This window comes from Lontra canadensis, unplaced genomic scaffold (assembly GCF_010015895.1).
Source record: "Lontra canadensis isolate GAN:19392208 unplaced genomic scaffold, GSC_riverotter_1.0 scaffold79, whole genome shotgun sequence".
NCBI lineage: Eukaryota > Metazoa > Chordata > Mammalia > Carnivora > Mustelidae > Lontra > Lontra canadensis.
In genome coordinates, this window is record NW_022631073.1 from 2,681,054 (window position 1) to 2,697,863 (window position 16,810).

A 16,810-nucleotide genomic window follows, 5' to 3' on the forward strand; every position below is an offset into this window, starting at 1 on the left:
CGCTCCCATATATGGCGCAGGCGCCGCCCCCCGACGTCACCCTCTGACAGCGCCGCTCCCGGGGGCTTCGAGTTTTGGCTCCCGGGAAAGGGTCCATTCCTCGGGGAGAGAGGGCTGAGTTTTGTGCGCCTCCGTCCGCTGCGCGCGCCGCTCCAGGCCCCGCCGCGCCCCGCCTGCGCCCGGGACTGCGCCGCGGCACTCACTGCCCCGTTTATTTGTCTTTGGAGCAGGCGGGCCGCGCCAGAAGCGGGCGATCCCGCAGTGTCCTGCAGCCGCGGACGCCGCCCGGCTAGGATGACACCACGTTGAGCGCGCAAACAACAACAACAACCGCCGCCTCCGCGGCCGCCGCGTCCCGCTCCTCCGAAGCGCCGCCGCCGCCGCCGCCGCCGGGGCCGCCGCTCCCGCGCCCCCGGCCGCCCGGAGCGCCCGGCCGCTGGTGCATGTCGCGCCTGCCCGGGACGGGCTGAAGCCGGCGGCCGGCCGGACCGCAGGCGCCGAGCAGGGCGAGCGCGGCCAGGGCAGCCGCCTGCCGCCGAGCCCCGAGCGCCGCTGCTCGCCGAAGCGCTTTCGGCCGGGAGCTGCGGCCGCCGCCAGCAGGGTTCATGTTTGGGATCCAGGAGAATATTCCGCGCGGGGGGACGACCATGAAGGAGGAGCCGCTGGGCAGCGGCATGAACCCGGTGCGCTCGTGGATGCACACGGCGGGGGTGGTGGACGCCAACACGGCCGCCCAGAGGTACGTACCGGCCGCCCCCGCGCGCCCCGGCCCCGGCCCGGCCGGGTCCCCGCAGCCGGCCGGCGCCGCGCGCCTCACCGGGCCGCTGTCTGTTTCCTCCCGCAGCGGCGTGGGGCTGGCGCGGGCGCACTTCGAGAAGCAGCCGCCCTCCAACCTCCGGAAGTCCAATTTCTTCCACTTCGTGCTGGCGCTCTACGACAGGCAGGGGCAGCCGGTGGAGATCGAAAGGACCGCTTTTGTGGACTTTGTGGAGAAAGAGAAAGTAAGTGCAAACCTGCATTCACACCCTCCGTCTTTCTGGAAGTGGGAGGCAGGCGGTGCCCGCGCGCGGTGGCCCTGAGTGCCCCCCTCGGCGGCGGGGACCGATCCGCTAGGCGCCCCCGCCGCCGCCACGTGCGGCCGCCCGGGCCCGGCGAGGGCTGCTCAACTTCTCCGCGCCCCCGGACTCGCTCGGGGCGAGGAGGACGCTGGGCTTCCAGCAGGAAAGTGACATCACCGCGCCGCTCCGAGCTAGGAGTCCTGCCATGTGTGAGGCCCCAGGGCCTCGGTCGCGGAGGGGCACCGAGCGCGGTAGCCGCGCCGGACGCCGATCACACTAAATGCAATTATTTATCGTTACTTTCAGGAGCCCAACAACGAGAAAACCAACAACGGCATCCACTATAAACTGCAGTTACTGTACAGCAACGGTAAGTGGCCGCCCGCCGCCTGCCCTCCCTAGCCCGGGCCCGCTCTCCCCTCCCGAGGCGGCTAAAGGACAGAAAGATTTTGAGATTAAAATGACATGGATGTAAACACGAAATCTTCTCATGGCATAGAAGGAAAACAAAACATAAACGATCAATAAGTCGATGGCACTTCACATGATTAACCGGTGAGGCTTGAAGCAGAAAGTGAAAAGGGGATCGATATGGGCTTCAGCAGGGCATCACTTTAAAGTGACTTTTTTCAATTTTGCAAATTAATGTTAATTATTGAGATGGGGGTAGCTCCATAAAGCCGAGCATAACTTACTTCCTGTGCACGAGTTTTTAAAAAATCCTCGAGAGACATTAGAAAGAGTTCAAACTTTCACTCATTTGGTGCTTTCTGTTTTCTAAAAATAAATGACCACATGGGCCCACCGGTGTGGCCACCAGGCCTGCTCTCCGTCCGGCAAATTTGTTACACCTTTCAGTGCAAACCCTAAGCCTCTCGAGGTTCTTAATTAAGGAAAGAAAGCAAGAGAAGGAGAAGTGATTGGGGTTGTCTTCTTGCCTTTCAAACGGCGTGCCTGCGTTTTGCTGCATCACGGCAGGAGCAGGTCTGAGTTACCGACTTCCCGGGCCTCAGGTGCCCTCGCCCAAATCCTGATGAGAGTTTGTCCCTGTGTTTTGCAGGAGTCAGAACGGAGCAGGATCTGTACGTACGCCTCATAGATTCAATGACCAAACAGGTGAGAAAGTTGAAGCCTCCGCACTACTTTGCGCTGCTTGGCGGGCTTGTCCTGGGGTTGAAAGGAGGGTCGTGACAGATGGATCTGGTGGAGTTGTTTTCCATCTAGTTTCCTTGACATACTAATGAGAATTCCATATTTATTGGAATAAATGATGCAATTGGTAAAACGGTTTATGTTGTCGTTAGAACAGGACATCTATGGTTTCATCAGATGGCATGTGATTGGGATAAAATTCTATCTTAATTAGTATTGGTAATTAATATTTGGCAGAAAAATTTCAGGATGCTTCACCTATTGTATATTTTTTAAATGTTTCTCTCTCTGCTTGGGATCATTTCATTGATTTTTTTTCCCCTCTAACAAAGGCAACTAACTCCTTTCTAAAGCCCATCGAGTTGGACTTGATTAGTTCATTTTTTTCTCCTTTCCAGTGTGATGGTCTAGTAACGCGAGACGTTGATTTGGATTTAAAAGTGAAATGTGTTGGGGTGAAAAGTCACCTTGTTCTCCGCTAGTGCGTCTTCACCTCTCAGCCTCCCCTTTCCATAATTCAAACTCCCAGCTCCAGAGGTCACCCACACCCGTCCACTGCTCTGGGAGCAGCTTCTGCTCCCTCTTCCACCCTCTGTCATACCTTGTAAATAACATAATTACAAGCAGTTCCTTATTAAATTATTTAACCTGTCTTGGTCAACTTTCCCGATGATAACTATTGGCTATCAGGAATGTGATTAACTGTAGAAAAAGCGCTTCATTGCTTTTTGATGTTGTGCAGTCTCTGGCTGGTTTTGTGCTGGGTGGTATGTTGTTGTGTAGTCCTTGTAAAGACACCCCCCCCCATTTTCTTAAAATAGTGTTGGGGGAGGAGAAAGTTTAATGTGTATAGTAAACTCACAGGGAGCAGATTGATTTAACATATACTTCCAAGGTGGGCTTCAGGCTTAGAAATGAAAGTAGCACCTTCATTTTTGATGCTAACTTTAAGAATTGGGAGCCAAGTGAAAAAGAACTCCTTGGGGTTTCCTGCAGCCCAGCACGCTTGCTTCCTACTCTCTGCTCAGTAATTGGTTTTTGGGTTTTACTTCCCCTTTAAAAAGTTAGTCCTTACCTAGGCTACAAGCGGGTTGGATTTTAATGTCTGCCACGTAAAACAGTGTTTTCTTTTAGAGTAAAACAGATCTTACAGGTAAACTACCCTGTTTCTGACAAAGAGGGAGGCAGTGTGCCCTTCGGTAATTATTCCACTCGGATCCAGAGAAGCCTCTGGAACTAGGGCTGCTCCTTGACAGGGTGCTTTTATTTCCTTTGTATATAAGGGCTAAATGTTGTCAGAAACCGCAGTGGTCTAATTAAGAGGTTGATGTAGGCAGTGCTAAGTTTCTCTGTTGCTTACAGCAGGAGGCTTCGTTTTAAGTGTACTCTTATTGTCCGTTTAGTCTCGTACCTTTGCAACATAAACAGGGCTGAAAATAAAGGCATTTAATCTCCTCTCACTGACGGGGAGGTGGGGGGGGGAGGAAAGAAATAGCCCAGTAACTGATCAAAGAGTCAATGGCGCTGAACCGACAGTTTATGGATTTCTGTTTGTGCTACAAAATAAAAAATAAATCAAATATAAATACGGGGGATCCATCGGAGGACAAGCGGAGCTCTCAGAAGTGCTGGTGCCCGCCTCGGCCAGCCGCCCTGCAGCCCCAGGCGGCCGTTGGCCTGCGGTGACACCCATCACCTCTGTGGTTCCGAGCAGATCCGGAGGGAGTCTGGGGGAGAGAGGCTCGCTGGGACCCTTCCCTGTTCCCAGAGGGCTGCCTCGGGCTTTCTCGAGAAAGGGCTTTGTCCGGCTGGAAGTGGAGGAAAGTGTTAGAAGTGCCCGAAGAGATTGGAAGTAATTTCCAGATAATTTTCGGTGGGGGGAGGGGACTGGAGAGGAGGACTCCCCTCCCCCTTCCGTGGAATTTTCTGTCGGGAACTAGTGGCTCCCCGCCCCCGGCCCCTCCCCCAGTGACCTTCCCCACCCCCCCTTTTTTTTTCTTTTTCGGCGAGGCCGGCGGTGGGGATGGCTCTGGCGGCGGAGCGGGCGGCCCCCAGGCCCCCGGCTCGGGTTCCGGGCGGCGGAGCCGGGCGGAGCGCGGTCGTGAGCGCACCTAGGGCTTCGCACCATCTGGCGGAGCCTCTGCTCAAAACCCACCCGAGCGTGTGCGCAGACACTGCCTTTTTACCCGAGAAAAATCATTGTTAGCAGTTTCAAAATAAACACCAGATTGGCCATTAGCACTTTCTTTCCAAATATCATCCGGCAGGGAGCACGTGGCCGCGCGGGCCCGGCGCCCCGGGGCCCTGAGCACTCCTGCGGGCGCCCGGCGCGGCCACGTGCGGCTGCAGCACCTCGGGCCGCGGGCCGCGTTCGGAGCCCAGCCGCCGAGGGCCTCGCGGGGCGGCCGGCGGGCTCGCGCGGCGCCGGGGCGGGCGGCCCACCCTGGGCACTTGGCTTCGGGAGGCCGGGAGCGGCCGGGGCCGCGGGCCTCAGCTCCAGCACACGGCTGCCCCGGCGGCTCCTCCCGGCTTCTACGGTCGCGGCGCCTTCTGGCCGGCTGCTTCCAACACGCAGACTGGAACTCCGGGCAGACAATGGCCCAAGGACGCGGCCTGGCGCGGGCAGCCGAGGGGGCCCAGGCGCCCCAGCCCCTTCGCTTCCCGCGCCCCGGCCTGGGCCTCCCTGTACCCTCCCCCCTCCTCTTCCCAGCCCCAGACCCAGCGCGGCTGGCACCCTCTCGACCCCAAGGCCCCCCATGCAGGCCCGGCGGGCGCCCGCAATGGGAGGCTGCCTTGGCCCAGCCCCGCTCCAGGGTGACTCTGCCGGGAGAGTGGCCTGGCTGGGCCCTGACGCCTCCCCTTGCCCGCCGTGCACCTGCCGCCTGCCAGACCCACAGCACCCGGGGCGACCGGGCGCCAAAGCCGCGGACGCCGCGTAACCCCCGCCTCTGCTTGTCCCCCCCGCGCAGGCCATCGTGTACGAGGGCCAGGACAAGAACCCAGAGATGTGTCGCGTGCTGCTGACCCACGAGATAATGTGCAGGTGAGCGGCGGGCGCGGGCAGCGGGGGCGCGGGCGGCCTCGGCGCCAGCTGCGTCTACAAAGGACGCTGCATCCAGGCGCCACCACCCCGCCCGACCTCGGGTAGGGCATCGATTGAAATGTGATCGGCCCCAGTCTGCGCCCGGCCACCGAGGGGCCCGGTCTCATCTCCCCCCCGTGAGGACGCCCAGCGCGACCGTCTGCTCAGCAGAGCGGATTAATATGTTGGCCGTGTCGCGGCGGTGTAGTCAAAAACCGAAAACAGGTCCTGCGTGGTGCCTCCGTCCCCGATGCGGGAGGAGTCAGCAGCGCTCGGAATGGTTTTACTACTTCCTTCTCAAGCCCTTGCATCCGGAGATACACAATTGTCTGCTGTTGATAAAAAGGAAACTCTTTTGTGCTTATTATAGAGCTCGTGCATGTGAGAATTGGATCGCGATTCTGTCAGTTAACCTCTTCCCCAGAGCAGCCAGGCATCGCTCAGATTGTTGTTAGACTGTGCGCGCCTTACTCGAGATCTCTGTCAGAAGAGCAATTTCCCACCTGTTTTTTTCTAACTACCACAAGAGTTTCACCCCTACATGGCAAATAAAAATGCATCATTGACTTTGTACGTGCGGCATGTGAAATGCTATTGCGAGGAGCAAGGACCTGCTTCTCCGGCTTCCAGGCTACAGTAGCAGGCCGCGGACTCTGAGGGGCATCCTCTGCCTGGCTACGGGGCCTGTTGCCTAAATGCCATTTCTGAGCAGACATATTGTTACAGCACTAATATACAAAAGCTGACTTTTTCTCATATCAGGTAATAAATATAAATTACAACCAATAAAGTGGAATTTCTTTATTATCCACTTCTGCATGTACTGCAATTAACATAGAAAGCGCACAGATGTGATTTAAGCTCTGAGTGGAAGACTGTAGACTTTCTTTAATCACTTTAGCTGTCAGCTTTAAAAGGCTTTATATACTTTGCCTACCATATGGTGTTAATTTAGCTAATTTAGACATGTAACCATTATACAAGTATGCTTTTTTAAAATGCAAGAAGCATAACATTTTTGTTTCATTTCTGCTTTAATTAAAGTTTCAATAACGGAGTTAAGGTGGGCTTAAAGAAGGAACAATAGAAGTTTCTGATGGATTGATGCATGCTTTTGTGGTTATAATTAATAAATGCCCAGAAGAAATATTGGTGGAAGGTGGCATCTTGCATCTTTTCCAGAAATAACAGCTTGACAATTAGAGGTAAACAAAAGCCGGAGCTGTGAAAAGTTATTCCCAAGCCTCCTGCCTCCCCTTCTCCTCAGTTCACTGCAAAGACAAACACCGACAACACGTTTTCCATATTTTAGCATCAGAATTTATACTGTAGCCAGGTTACCCTCCTAGGGTGAGAGATGTGTTCAACTTTGCTCCTTCCGGTAGAAACTTGCATCGGAAGTTTAGCCGCAGAGCCCATGAGCTCCCTGGGTCTCTGTCTGCCCAAGTGCTGGGGTAGGAGACCGTGTTTTCTTGACTCCAGCCTCTTTCGTGTCAAACTTCCAAAAAAAAAAAAAAAAAAAAAAAGAAAAAAAGAAAATGACCAGTCAGGCATAAAAGGACACAATGCATATTAAAACCACTGTTCACAATTCCTCCACAGCCGGTGCTGTGACAAGAAAAGTTGTGGCAACAGAAATGAAACGCCCTCAGACCCCGTAATCATTGACAGGTAAGGATGACTTCTTTATTTCTCCAAACAAAACCACAGCAGCAACCAAACCCTTTGCTTTGCTCGGTTTCCGGCTGCTCCATATTTCCGAGTCTGGTGTGGGGCCCCTTGTGCGCGTCGCACCGTTTCTTGTCCGCGTGTGTTACCGTGCACAGGTGGGTTGACTTGGAAACCTGGTGGCTCGCTCTGTGGGGATTCGGTAATTGCTTGCGAGTTGTCAAGGGAAGCGGTTTCATCTGCCACTGCTCTCACTGTGAGGAGCACTTTATGCCTAGAGAGTTTCTGGCTTTAAACCCAGAGATATGTCATAAAATGCTTTTTGCTAATTTGTTAACAAGTATTTCATTTTTGCATTATTTTTATCTCGGATGATAGCTGAAGTTGAGGCTTGGGTGGTGTGCCTGTTGTAATTGTTGCCCAGTGTTAGAATGAATTTAATCTGCTCTCAATTAGTTGCAAAATGTCTCCTAATTTTTTTCCAATTGTGGCTGTCGTTTTATGTCAAGTAGCAAATATGTAACTAACAAACCAAAGTTGTTATAATTGAAACTAATTACACATGCTGGTTACATTTTCCAGCATTAATTTCCATGACTAGATTAGCTGTATGCATTCTTTACATTTGCTGCTCCTCAGCTGGCTATCTATCATACTCCTTGGGCAATGTTGCATCCTTTTAAGATACTAATCATTAGTCCTAATAGTGCTAATGTGCGCTTGGCATTGCTTTAGTTGAAACAACAAAAACACTTCCTCCCACCCTCCTCTTGGAGCACTCACCCAGGTCACTGGCTTTCGGTGACCTGGAGGGGACGAGGGTTGCTTTCTTCCCAACAATGGGGAACAGCAGAAGGCCCAGGGCGTGAATGACTGCAGATTTTGCAACTGGTACCCAAATCGAATAAATGTTAGGCGTGTACATATGACACCGGTTTTGTGAAGCAGGTTTAGACTGTTTTGAATAGGGGTTGAGTTTCAGCAGCTTTCATTACAAAGTTATCTTTTGATCGTGAACTTTGCTGTCCAGTGTCTGAAAAATTAAACCCGGAAAACTCTATGAGTTAAGCCTAAAGAAATATGCGCCACCAGTGGCGAGCAATGCTAATGTTTAACTAACTGGAATAGCTGTTTGCTTAGTGGAGAATGTTCGGTATCTGACAGAAGGGACAGCTCTCTTATTAGTAATCAAATAGGGCTGGCCAGTTGTGGCCGTCACTCAATTGAGAACAAGTTCAACACTTTATGGAACTCCAGCTACAAAAATCAATATAATTATATTCGTCTGTAGTGTTGTGGCTATGGAAATCACACAGCCTCGGATTGTCGTCTTGTAACTGAATTTATTTTATTTTATTTTTGATTGGCTGAAAGTGTTTGAGCAGCTCTTGGAATCTTGTCTGAGTGGGAGATGCTTGAAGAGGCAGTGCCTGTTTGCTCGGAATCCAGGACTGCCAAGTGTTTCATCTTTAGAGCTGTCTTCGATTTGTGATGTTGGTACATTCTGAAAAGATGACTTGCTTTCAGATTGTGCGGTTTTCAGCATGGCACGATAGTGGAGTACTCAGGCTGATCCAACTAATGTTTTGGAGGCTGTGTTTCCCCTTCAGAATCATTTTGGGTTTGTGTGACAGTCCGTCATTTATCGACTGTTGATAGCCAGCAACTTTTAATACTCGGTTGTAATCACACAATGGCAAATAGCTTCCCTTGATATGCAGAAACGTACACTGTAATTCATGTCTGAATGCTCTCTTATATTTGGTTAATTAAAGTGTTTGCTGATACCTTTCTCATCTAAGTAAGAGAAGTGTGTGATCGTTTGATATTCTAGAAGCATGAGAGGAGGGGAAAAATGTAAAAACATTTGGTTAATGGGTTTACCAAGTTTATTTGAATAAGGAGGATTGCAGCTCCTTTCACGCCTGGCATAAATGCTTTGGAGGTCTTAATTATTGATGAAAAATCTGCTCTGCTTCTAAATTCAAAGATATGACAATTTTATAGGAATTTTAATCACCTTCCACATTAGGAATTTTAAGGTAAGGACAGTTTTCTACGCAGGACAAATAGAAGGTACATTTTTAGCATTCTTAAGAGAGTTGTCACTTATAATGGATAAATACTATTTGCATTTTGCTGCTTGATGTAAATCCTCATGACATGGTTGCTGTATTGGCCCAATCTCCAGTTGTAGGCGTATTTCAAGAGGAAAAATGAAGACTCTCCTGTTCACTAGGGCAAGTTGTGTTAATCAGAGAAAGAAAAACACCTACAGGAGGGGAATATCTTTAGAGAGAGGCAGTCTTTCGCGAACTGAGATGTGTTTCAATTTCGTAATGATAGTCATTTCTGTGGGGTGTGTGTTGCCTCCTAAAATTAGTTGCTTATGTTGAGTTTCTAGCCTGCGTTCCCTCTTGAGTATTGCAGGATAAAATATCCCATCAGGTTGGTGAGTCAGTCTACAGGTCCCCATCAGCAATGTCATCACTTGGTTAGTTGGCTTAAAAAAGAATTATATACAATGCGCTTCGCCAGCTCCTTGTGGCCTTTGGATACATTTAGCAGGTTCTGACCAGATAAGGCATATTTGTCCTGAGGATATAAACCAATAATTCCAACCTGAATTGAGATCAATGGGCCCACATTTGTTCTAACCCACACCGAGCCTTTTCCGGCACGCCGAGACTGCTTTCTGTGTTATGAGAACAGAGGAGTAATCTTCCCGCTCTGGCAGGGAAATCACATTCTATAGACTCCGATGCCTTAAATCAATTAATTACACAATTTAGTTATCTTTCAGAAGCATTAAATACTCATGAACAGCACAGAAGACCCTTCAGAGTCAAAAAGAGGGGAAAAGCATAACCAAACCCTTTTAATTTATTGCGAGGGTTTCACTTACGTTAACTGTTTTCTTCCTCATAAAACAATGCCAGAGAAACCATTTTTTATAGCTCCACAAATATAATTACACTGGAGTTTATGTAAGATAATGTAACAACTTATGGGGGTAAAGGAAAGGGGAAACGTAACATTGTAAAGTAAAAAGCGTGGTCCATAAAGAGGAACTACGGGAGAGAGCATCTATGGTGCGTCGCAGGGACCTGTGGAGAGCCAGATGCAAGGAGGGAAAGGGTGTGTGTGCCTGGGTGTGTGTGTACACACACCCAGGCACACACACCCACATGTATGTGTGTCTGTGTTTGTGTGTACGCATCCGCATATGTATGCATAATTTTTTACGGTTTTCCTGAAAAGGATGGGAGTATCATTGTCCTCATGGAATAATGTTTTCTGGGAAAACACAAAAGCAGATGGTCTTCATTAGGAACACCCATTGTCCACATATCCCAACTATGAACAGATAAATCTCTCTTGTTTCACCCGTACATTCCAAGGGCTGTAAATGATTACAGGATGTCGGTGTAGCTGCTAAACCAGAACCACACTTTGGCTCTCGTCCTCCTCCCGTGCCAGCCTGGTGTGCTCCCTAAGGCCTTCTGGAAGTGCCCGGGAAGGTCCACGCTCTCACCTCCCTTCCTTGCCTGGCCCAAGCGGACGGGAGGTGCATGGTCCAACTGTTGCAACCTGCGAGGCGGCGGGAGCCCGGGTGCCGTGACTGTCCAAGCAGGCCCGGTTGCACACCGTGTGCCCGCCCAGTGCCGGGAGCGTGCGCGGCGGGGCGGTTCCAGATGGCACCGTCTCCGGCGTCCTGCTTGCTGGCACCGCTGCGGCAGGCAGTGCCCCCTCCCCAATAAATCTGGCATTGGTCTATAGAGTTTGGGAGACTTATCATTCCAAGTCTGTCCTACTTTCCTGTCTGGAAGCCAGACATCTGTTTATCCCATTTTCTCTCATACAGAGTTTGGAATAGCTCTAGTTGGGGGGGGGGGGGAGTTTTGTCATATTTAACAGCTGTTACAAAATTTCAACCCTGTGGGCTCTGAAAATACTTTTCAGCTGACCTCAGATTTTTATACATAATTGACATGGGGTTGTAGAAAAATATTATTTACTTAACCTTTCATTGTCTGTGATTTCACGTTGTCCTTAGTCAGATGTGCTAACTACCAACCATTTTAACTTGCACCCCCCCACCCCGCCCCTCCAAAGCCTCACTTTGATTCATTTGCGCTTTTTAAGTTTACACCTTTAAAGTGATTGCAGAAGGGTAGCTGAAGACCAATTGGAGATTTTCTTTCTTTCTTTCTTTCTTTCTTTCTTTCTTTCTTTCCTTTCTTTTTCCCCCCTTTCTTTCTTCTTCTACTTCTTCTTCTTCTTCATTTTTTTTTTTTTTTTAGTCAACAGTGTTTCCTTTCACTTCCTGTCACAAAGGTCAAAGAGAGCCGACCTTTGCTGGCAGTCCTCCTCACTGAATTATTCATGGCATTGACTTTTTGTCAGCACACACAGTTGTGCTCTGGGACATTTTATTCATTTACCTCATTTAAAGCGCCTTTCTGCACCTGTTCAAGTATTAATATCATGTAATTTGGGCCTAATGCCGATTTTGCTGAACACTCATTATATTTTTTATTAGCTATATTTCCAAACGATTATGTATGATTATTACCAAGCCTTACAAACAGCACCGGGCTATTCCCCAGCCCCTTACATCTTCTTGTCAGGTTGTTTTCAGAAGCGGGGAGGATAAACATTTGACCAGTCCCACTGTTTTTATTCCTACTTCGTCTCCAAGCAGAGAACTTAAAGCTTCCTCCCTCACGGCTTTGCACGAGCGTGATTAAATCCAGCTCCGAGGGAGCTGTACAAATGCCAGCATTTATAAGGTCAACGCTTTTGTTAAAAATGCTATGTAAATGAGGATCTGCAAAAAGGGACATTAAATAAAATTAAATTCATTGTCTTCTTTAATGTCATTTACATTTTGGCTAAGCCCCGGCCTGTCAAGGAGGATTTTAAAAATAATTTTAATTACACATCATTTAGGGACCCAGGGTTTTCTATTCAGTAGCATTTGGAGAACCTGCAAAATGGATACTGTTTATTAACTTCTTAAACGACAACGTGTCATTTCATCTGCATAACGCGATGAAAACAGTACAGTTTGGTGTTAATTTTTCCTTCTCGGTTCTCTTCAAGATGTGAATATAATTATCAACGGATAGGCCTGCAGGTCCTGGAGCCCTTCTCTCGGTGCTGGCTGTGCGTCTGTGACACGGTTCGGCTCAGGGGCTGTTTTAATGCACTGGGACTTGAGTGAAGGGCAGATACTGGCTAGAATTTGGCAGTACGAAGGCACACTTTGGATGAATGGATGTGGCTACAAAGAGTCGGACTCTGCCTGGCACCAGCCCCTCTGGCTTTGCACACTCAGGTGTGAATGGCTGTTTTATGCCCTGGCACGCCGGTGGGGAGAGGCAAAAAGTTCACCGTGCTCATTCAGCCTTTAAAAAAAATTTTTTTTCATAAACTTCTGAAAATAAACAGGAGAGGAAGCACTGCATTACTGACTCACAATGACAGGCTTTCACTTAAATAGGGGGACACCAGAAACAGATCCCACTTTGTGTGTTTCCCTCCCTGGGAGCCCCAGGACTCGTGGCTCTCCATCATGCACGCTAAGCCCGCGTGCTCACTGCCACCGTGTGCCACGGGTAGGGCAGCCTGCTGCCACCGTGGTTCAGGGCCCCCACCAGGCCCAGGGCCCGCGCCTCTGGTTGAGGCCGGGAGCCCTGCAGAGATTTATGGCTGCCTGGCCTGGGTAAGGACTCCCTGGCCAAGCCAGGCAAAGGCTGGGTTTTAAAACAAGCCACACACCCGTAATGACTTCCGCAAGGCTCTCAAACAACTCTGATTCTCCTCCTCCTGTGCAAGGGAGAGGCCTCCTCCCGGCTGCCGCTGTAAGCAGGAGCCCAGGGCAGCAGGCTGGGCATGAAAATGCAGGGGGGCAGAGGGGAGGGGCTGCAGGCAGGGCTGTCAGAAGCTATACTCCACGAGGTATTTTGACGCAAGCCATCCCGCGCCTCTGCGGCAGCCTTATCAGGTGAAAAGCAAAGATATTGCCAGTGCCTGTAATTGTGTTAGGATGGCTTGGATGAATTGGATTACCTTATGGAAAGCCGTCCAAACTCGGGGTTCTGTTACGCATGCTTACAGGAAGCAAATAATTACTCTCTGTGCACCAGGAGATAATTGGGGCTGGCCAGAGGCCTTCTCGTGCCGCTGAAGAAAGCAGGAGGCGCTGGCCTCATCAGAGCGTTTAGGAGACAAACCCGAGGACGGTGGTCCTTGCTGCGTGTCGGTAGCTTGCATCGACGCCGCGCTTTCGGCTACTTTTCAGCGATGGTGAATAATTTACCGGAATTCAAACCAACAGTGGCATCGGGAGGCACGGTGGAGGAGATAAAAATCCCACGCACTAATGATGGAAATTGTCATCGCAGACAGGAAGTGATTGACAAGTAGGGGTACAGGAAGTGAAAACTCAGGGAGCTTAAGCCTGCGCTTGGCCTGGCTTCTGGGGCTTAGACTCGGAGAAAATGAAAACCATGCACTCCGGTTAGCCGGCCAGAACACAAGCTCCTCTTGTTTGTTTATCTTCGTAGCAAATCTCCCAAAAATGTTTGTGGTCGAAAGTCCGCATAATGAGACATTATGCTGGTATTATTAATGCTTTAAAATAAAAAAAATATGTCTCTAATTGAGAGAAATAAGCAGAGGCATTTTATGTGTTGAGGGTTTTTTTGTTTTTTGTGTTTTTTTTTTGGTTGCATTTTGTAAGCTTCTTGGTCTTTGAGGGTAACCAGGGTTCATTAAATCGCAGCCGCTTCAGGAGAAACTGTTTTCTAAACTATTTATTCAGAAAACAATCTGTCCTATCTCTGAGCGTAATAAATGCTATAAATTTGCCACCAGTCCGGTGGAGAGCACCGTGGAGCTGGTGCCGGGAAACTCTTACTTTGGTTGGTTTTCGAATCCCTCATTTCCCTTTCCCTTTCAAAACAAAACACATGAAAAATATCCCTCTAATTCCTTCGCTGGAAGTTTCTCCGCTGGAGAACACTCCGCGTGCACGGGGGGCGGCGGGGGCCGGTGGGGTGGGGGCAGCCGCGGACGCCCTCGTGGCATCCGAAGGCAGCAGCGCCGTGCTTCCCCAGTAATTCACTAGGAAATGAGTTTAACATGTGCGGAAAGGAAGGGCTCGAGCTGGTGTTGTTGTAGGACGCAGAGCCCAGGCCCCACTGACGGAAGGAGTCGGCTCCAGCTTGTCTCTGCTGGGTGTGGAGGGAGCCGCTCACACATCTGGGGAGGAGGCCGTGCTTAGCCCAGACAGGCAGCTCCAGCCTCGCCCCTGCCTCCGCCTCCCCCTCCTCCCTCTTCTCTCCCACCTCTCCTGGCCCCCCTCCTCCCTCTTCTCCCTCCCTTCCCCCCTCCCCTTCCCCTCCCCTTCCCTCCTCCCTCCTCGCCTATATTTTTCCTTTTCCCTGTCTCTCAACAGAAAGCAGTTGGGGGCAGGGTGCCCTGTTAAAACAAGACGAAACTTGGGCGGTGTTGAAGGCTCTGAAAACATTTGCCCTTCTCATGATGAGATTCCAGAAGGGGCAAGACCAGCCTTGACCTGAGGCCCACTGTCCCAGTAAAGGCTGCACAGCCTCACACCTTGATGTCCGTTTTCACAGAAATGGAAAACCTTTGCAGGAGTGGCCAATCTGGATGTGATGGAGTCCCTGAAAAAGGGGTCTGGAGGCCGCCCCTGGTGTGGGGCTGTTGGAGGGTGACCTATGTGCAGCACAGGGGTGTGTCTGGGGCTGGGGCGGTCAGGTCACACCAACTCTGGGCGGGGTTGGCCCGTTAGGGAAGGTGCCCCTTTTATTTCAAATAACACCCAACAAAACCAACTTGGCATTGGGGAGCGGTCAGGGATACTCCTCCCTGACAATCCCCTAAGTCTTCTAAGACCTTTGGTGCCAGGGGTATGGTCTGTAGGTCCCTAAACCCTTTTCTGGCCAATTTCCTCAACAGCTGTCTTTCCCCAGTGTCAGGGCTCAGAATCACCGAGCCATCCAGCGCTGTAAGTGACACCCCATGGTCGGTGAGGAAGAAAGACCCTGAGGCATAAACTGATGCTGGGGCATGGGTGGTCAGGGAGCGGGGCCACGGATTCCACACCGGCACCAGAGACAACTGCCCCAACTTGGCACATCCTTCCTCTGCATCTGAGACAGATTCCAAGATGGTCTGAGGCTGCTTTTTAGAAAAATTAGTAGATTTTTTTTTTTTTTTTAAAGTAGGCCCAGTGTGGGGCTCGAACTCACAACCCTGTCAGGAGTTCCATGCTCTACTGACTGAACCAGCCAAGGGCCCCTAGACTGTATATTTTAGAGCAGTTCAAGGTTTATAGAAACAGGAGCAGGAAGTACAAAGTTGCCACAGTCCCTTTTGGTAAGGTCTTGTGTGAGTGGGCACATTGCTACAAATTGATGAACCAACACTGATACATTGTATATAAAGCAAAGTCCACAGTTTATGTCATATTATATATCAGTCCACTGTTCGTGCCTCTGTACCCATCGTCCCTGACCAATACTCTTCTCTCTGCTGTCTCCATAGATTTGCCTTTTCCAGAACGGCATATATTTGGAATCCTACAGAACGTAGCCTTCTCAGATTAGTTTCTTTCACTTACAAATCCACATTTAAGAACTTCTGTGTATTTTTGTGGCTTTATAGCCACAGACAATACATTTGGAATTTCTATTTTTTTCCCTTTTTTAAAGGTTTCTGGGTGATATTTTCCCTTTCATTTAATGTCTTTGTGTTTTTGTAATAAACTCCCTTACTTGTGCGCGTATCACTGCACACAGTGACATGCTGTTTGGATTTTTGGATACTGTCTGGGTTTCTCGTGGATTTTAGAAATTTACATGCCCTGACCATTATTTATTTATTTATTTATTTTTAAATAAGTACTGTGCGCTAACTGATTGCGCCACTGGAGCTCCTCATTTTTTTTTTTTTTTTAAGCAGTCGGCTCCTTTGCAAAGAAATGCACACCTTTTACCAAGAATTTGTTTAAGTGGTATGATTCCATTTTGCTTATTATCAGGGTTCCCTCCCCACCCAAGTAATACTTCTTTGGGATATTTAAATAGCAAAGGCCATAGAAGGAGAATGATTAAATTATTGGAAGGCAAGTATGCTACACTGTGGCCTAAAAATGGTGTGAATTCAGCATTCAGCATAGTTGTTGGCTTTTTTGGTTTAATAAATTAAACTACAAATTTTCCTAATTGCCAAACAAAATGTTAGGCCAGCTTTAGCCATTGCTGACAGTGAAACACAGCATAAAACCTGCTGAGAGTTATATGTGGTATTTAATACGAGACAGAGCAACGAAAGGGTTTTATGGCTAAGTATGAATTCACACCCAGAGCATTTGGTTCACATTAGGAGAGGTTTGTAAATCAGATCAGTGTGCGGGGTGGGGTGGTCCCCAGCAGCCTCTCTCCTGTCTCTCCATCCTGATATTTGGTTATTGGAATCACTGCCAAAGGGAGCTCCCCCGTCCATTTCCATTTTCTCAATGAAGCGATTCGTCCTCTGACATCAGGAAGATTGGGTCAGGAAATAAGTGGGGGATTGGATTAGACGTGATGCTCATCCCCACCGTCCGCGGTCATCGGCCTGATCCGGCCACCGGACAGCAGCCATCAGTTACCGAGATGCGGGCTGCCCATCGGTCCTTGGCCGGCGGGGACCCCAGGGAAGGTGAGAAGGATCTGGGAAAGTGCTTTCAGGGGAAAAAATGGCAATAACTATCATTTATTAAATTTGACAAGCAGGTTCTAAATATAACAGCCCTTTTCCCAAAGATCATTACTTT

The 16,810-nt window shown here is 49.7% G+C and overlaps 1 protein-coding gene across 10 annotated transcripts in view; it reads left to right on the plus strand.

Annotated features, from left to right (window-relative positions):
* The first annotated feature begins 448 nt into the window (after window positions 1-448).
* EBF3 (EBF transcription factor 3) overlaps window positions 449-16,810 on the plus strand; it is a 117,058-nt gene continuing 100,696 nt past the window's right edge. For 2 of the 10 annotated variants that reach the window (XM_032882065.1, XM_032882066.1), the window contains exons 1-6: window positions 450-739; window positions 845-1,001; window positions 1,365-1,428; window positions 2,119-2,174; window positions 5,180-5,253; window positions 6,895-6,963. In XM_032882065.1, the coding sequence (XP_032737956.1) occupies window positions 606-739; window positions 845-1,001; window positions 1,365-1,428; window positions 2,119-2,174; window positions 5,180-5,253; window positions 6,895-6,963 (554 nt within the window). In that variant the 5' untranslated portion in view covers window positions 450-605. Of the gene's footprint in view, window positions 740-844; window positions 1,002-1,364; window positions 1,429-2,118; window positions 2,175-5,179; window positions 5,254-6,894; window positions 6,964-16,810 lie in introns of all 10 variants that reach the window. The other 8 variants (XM_032882070.1, XM_032882067.1, XM_032882069.1 and 5 more) reach the window with 5 other exon arrangements.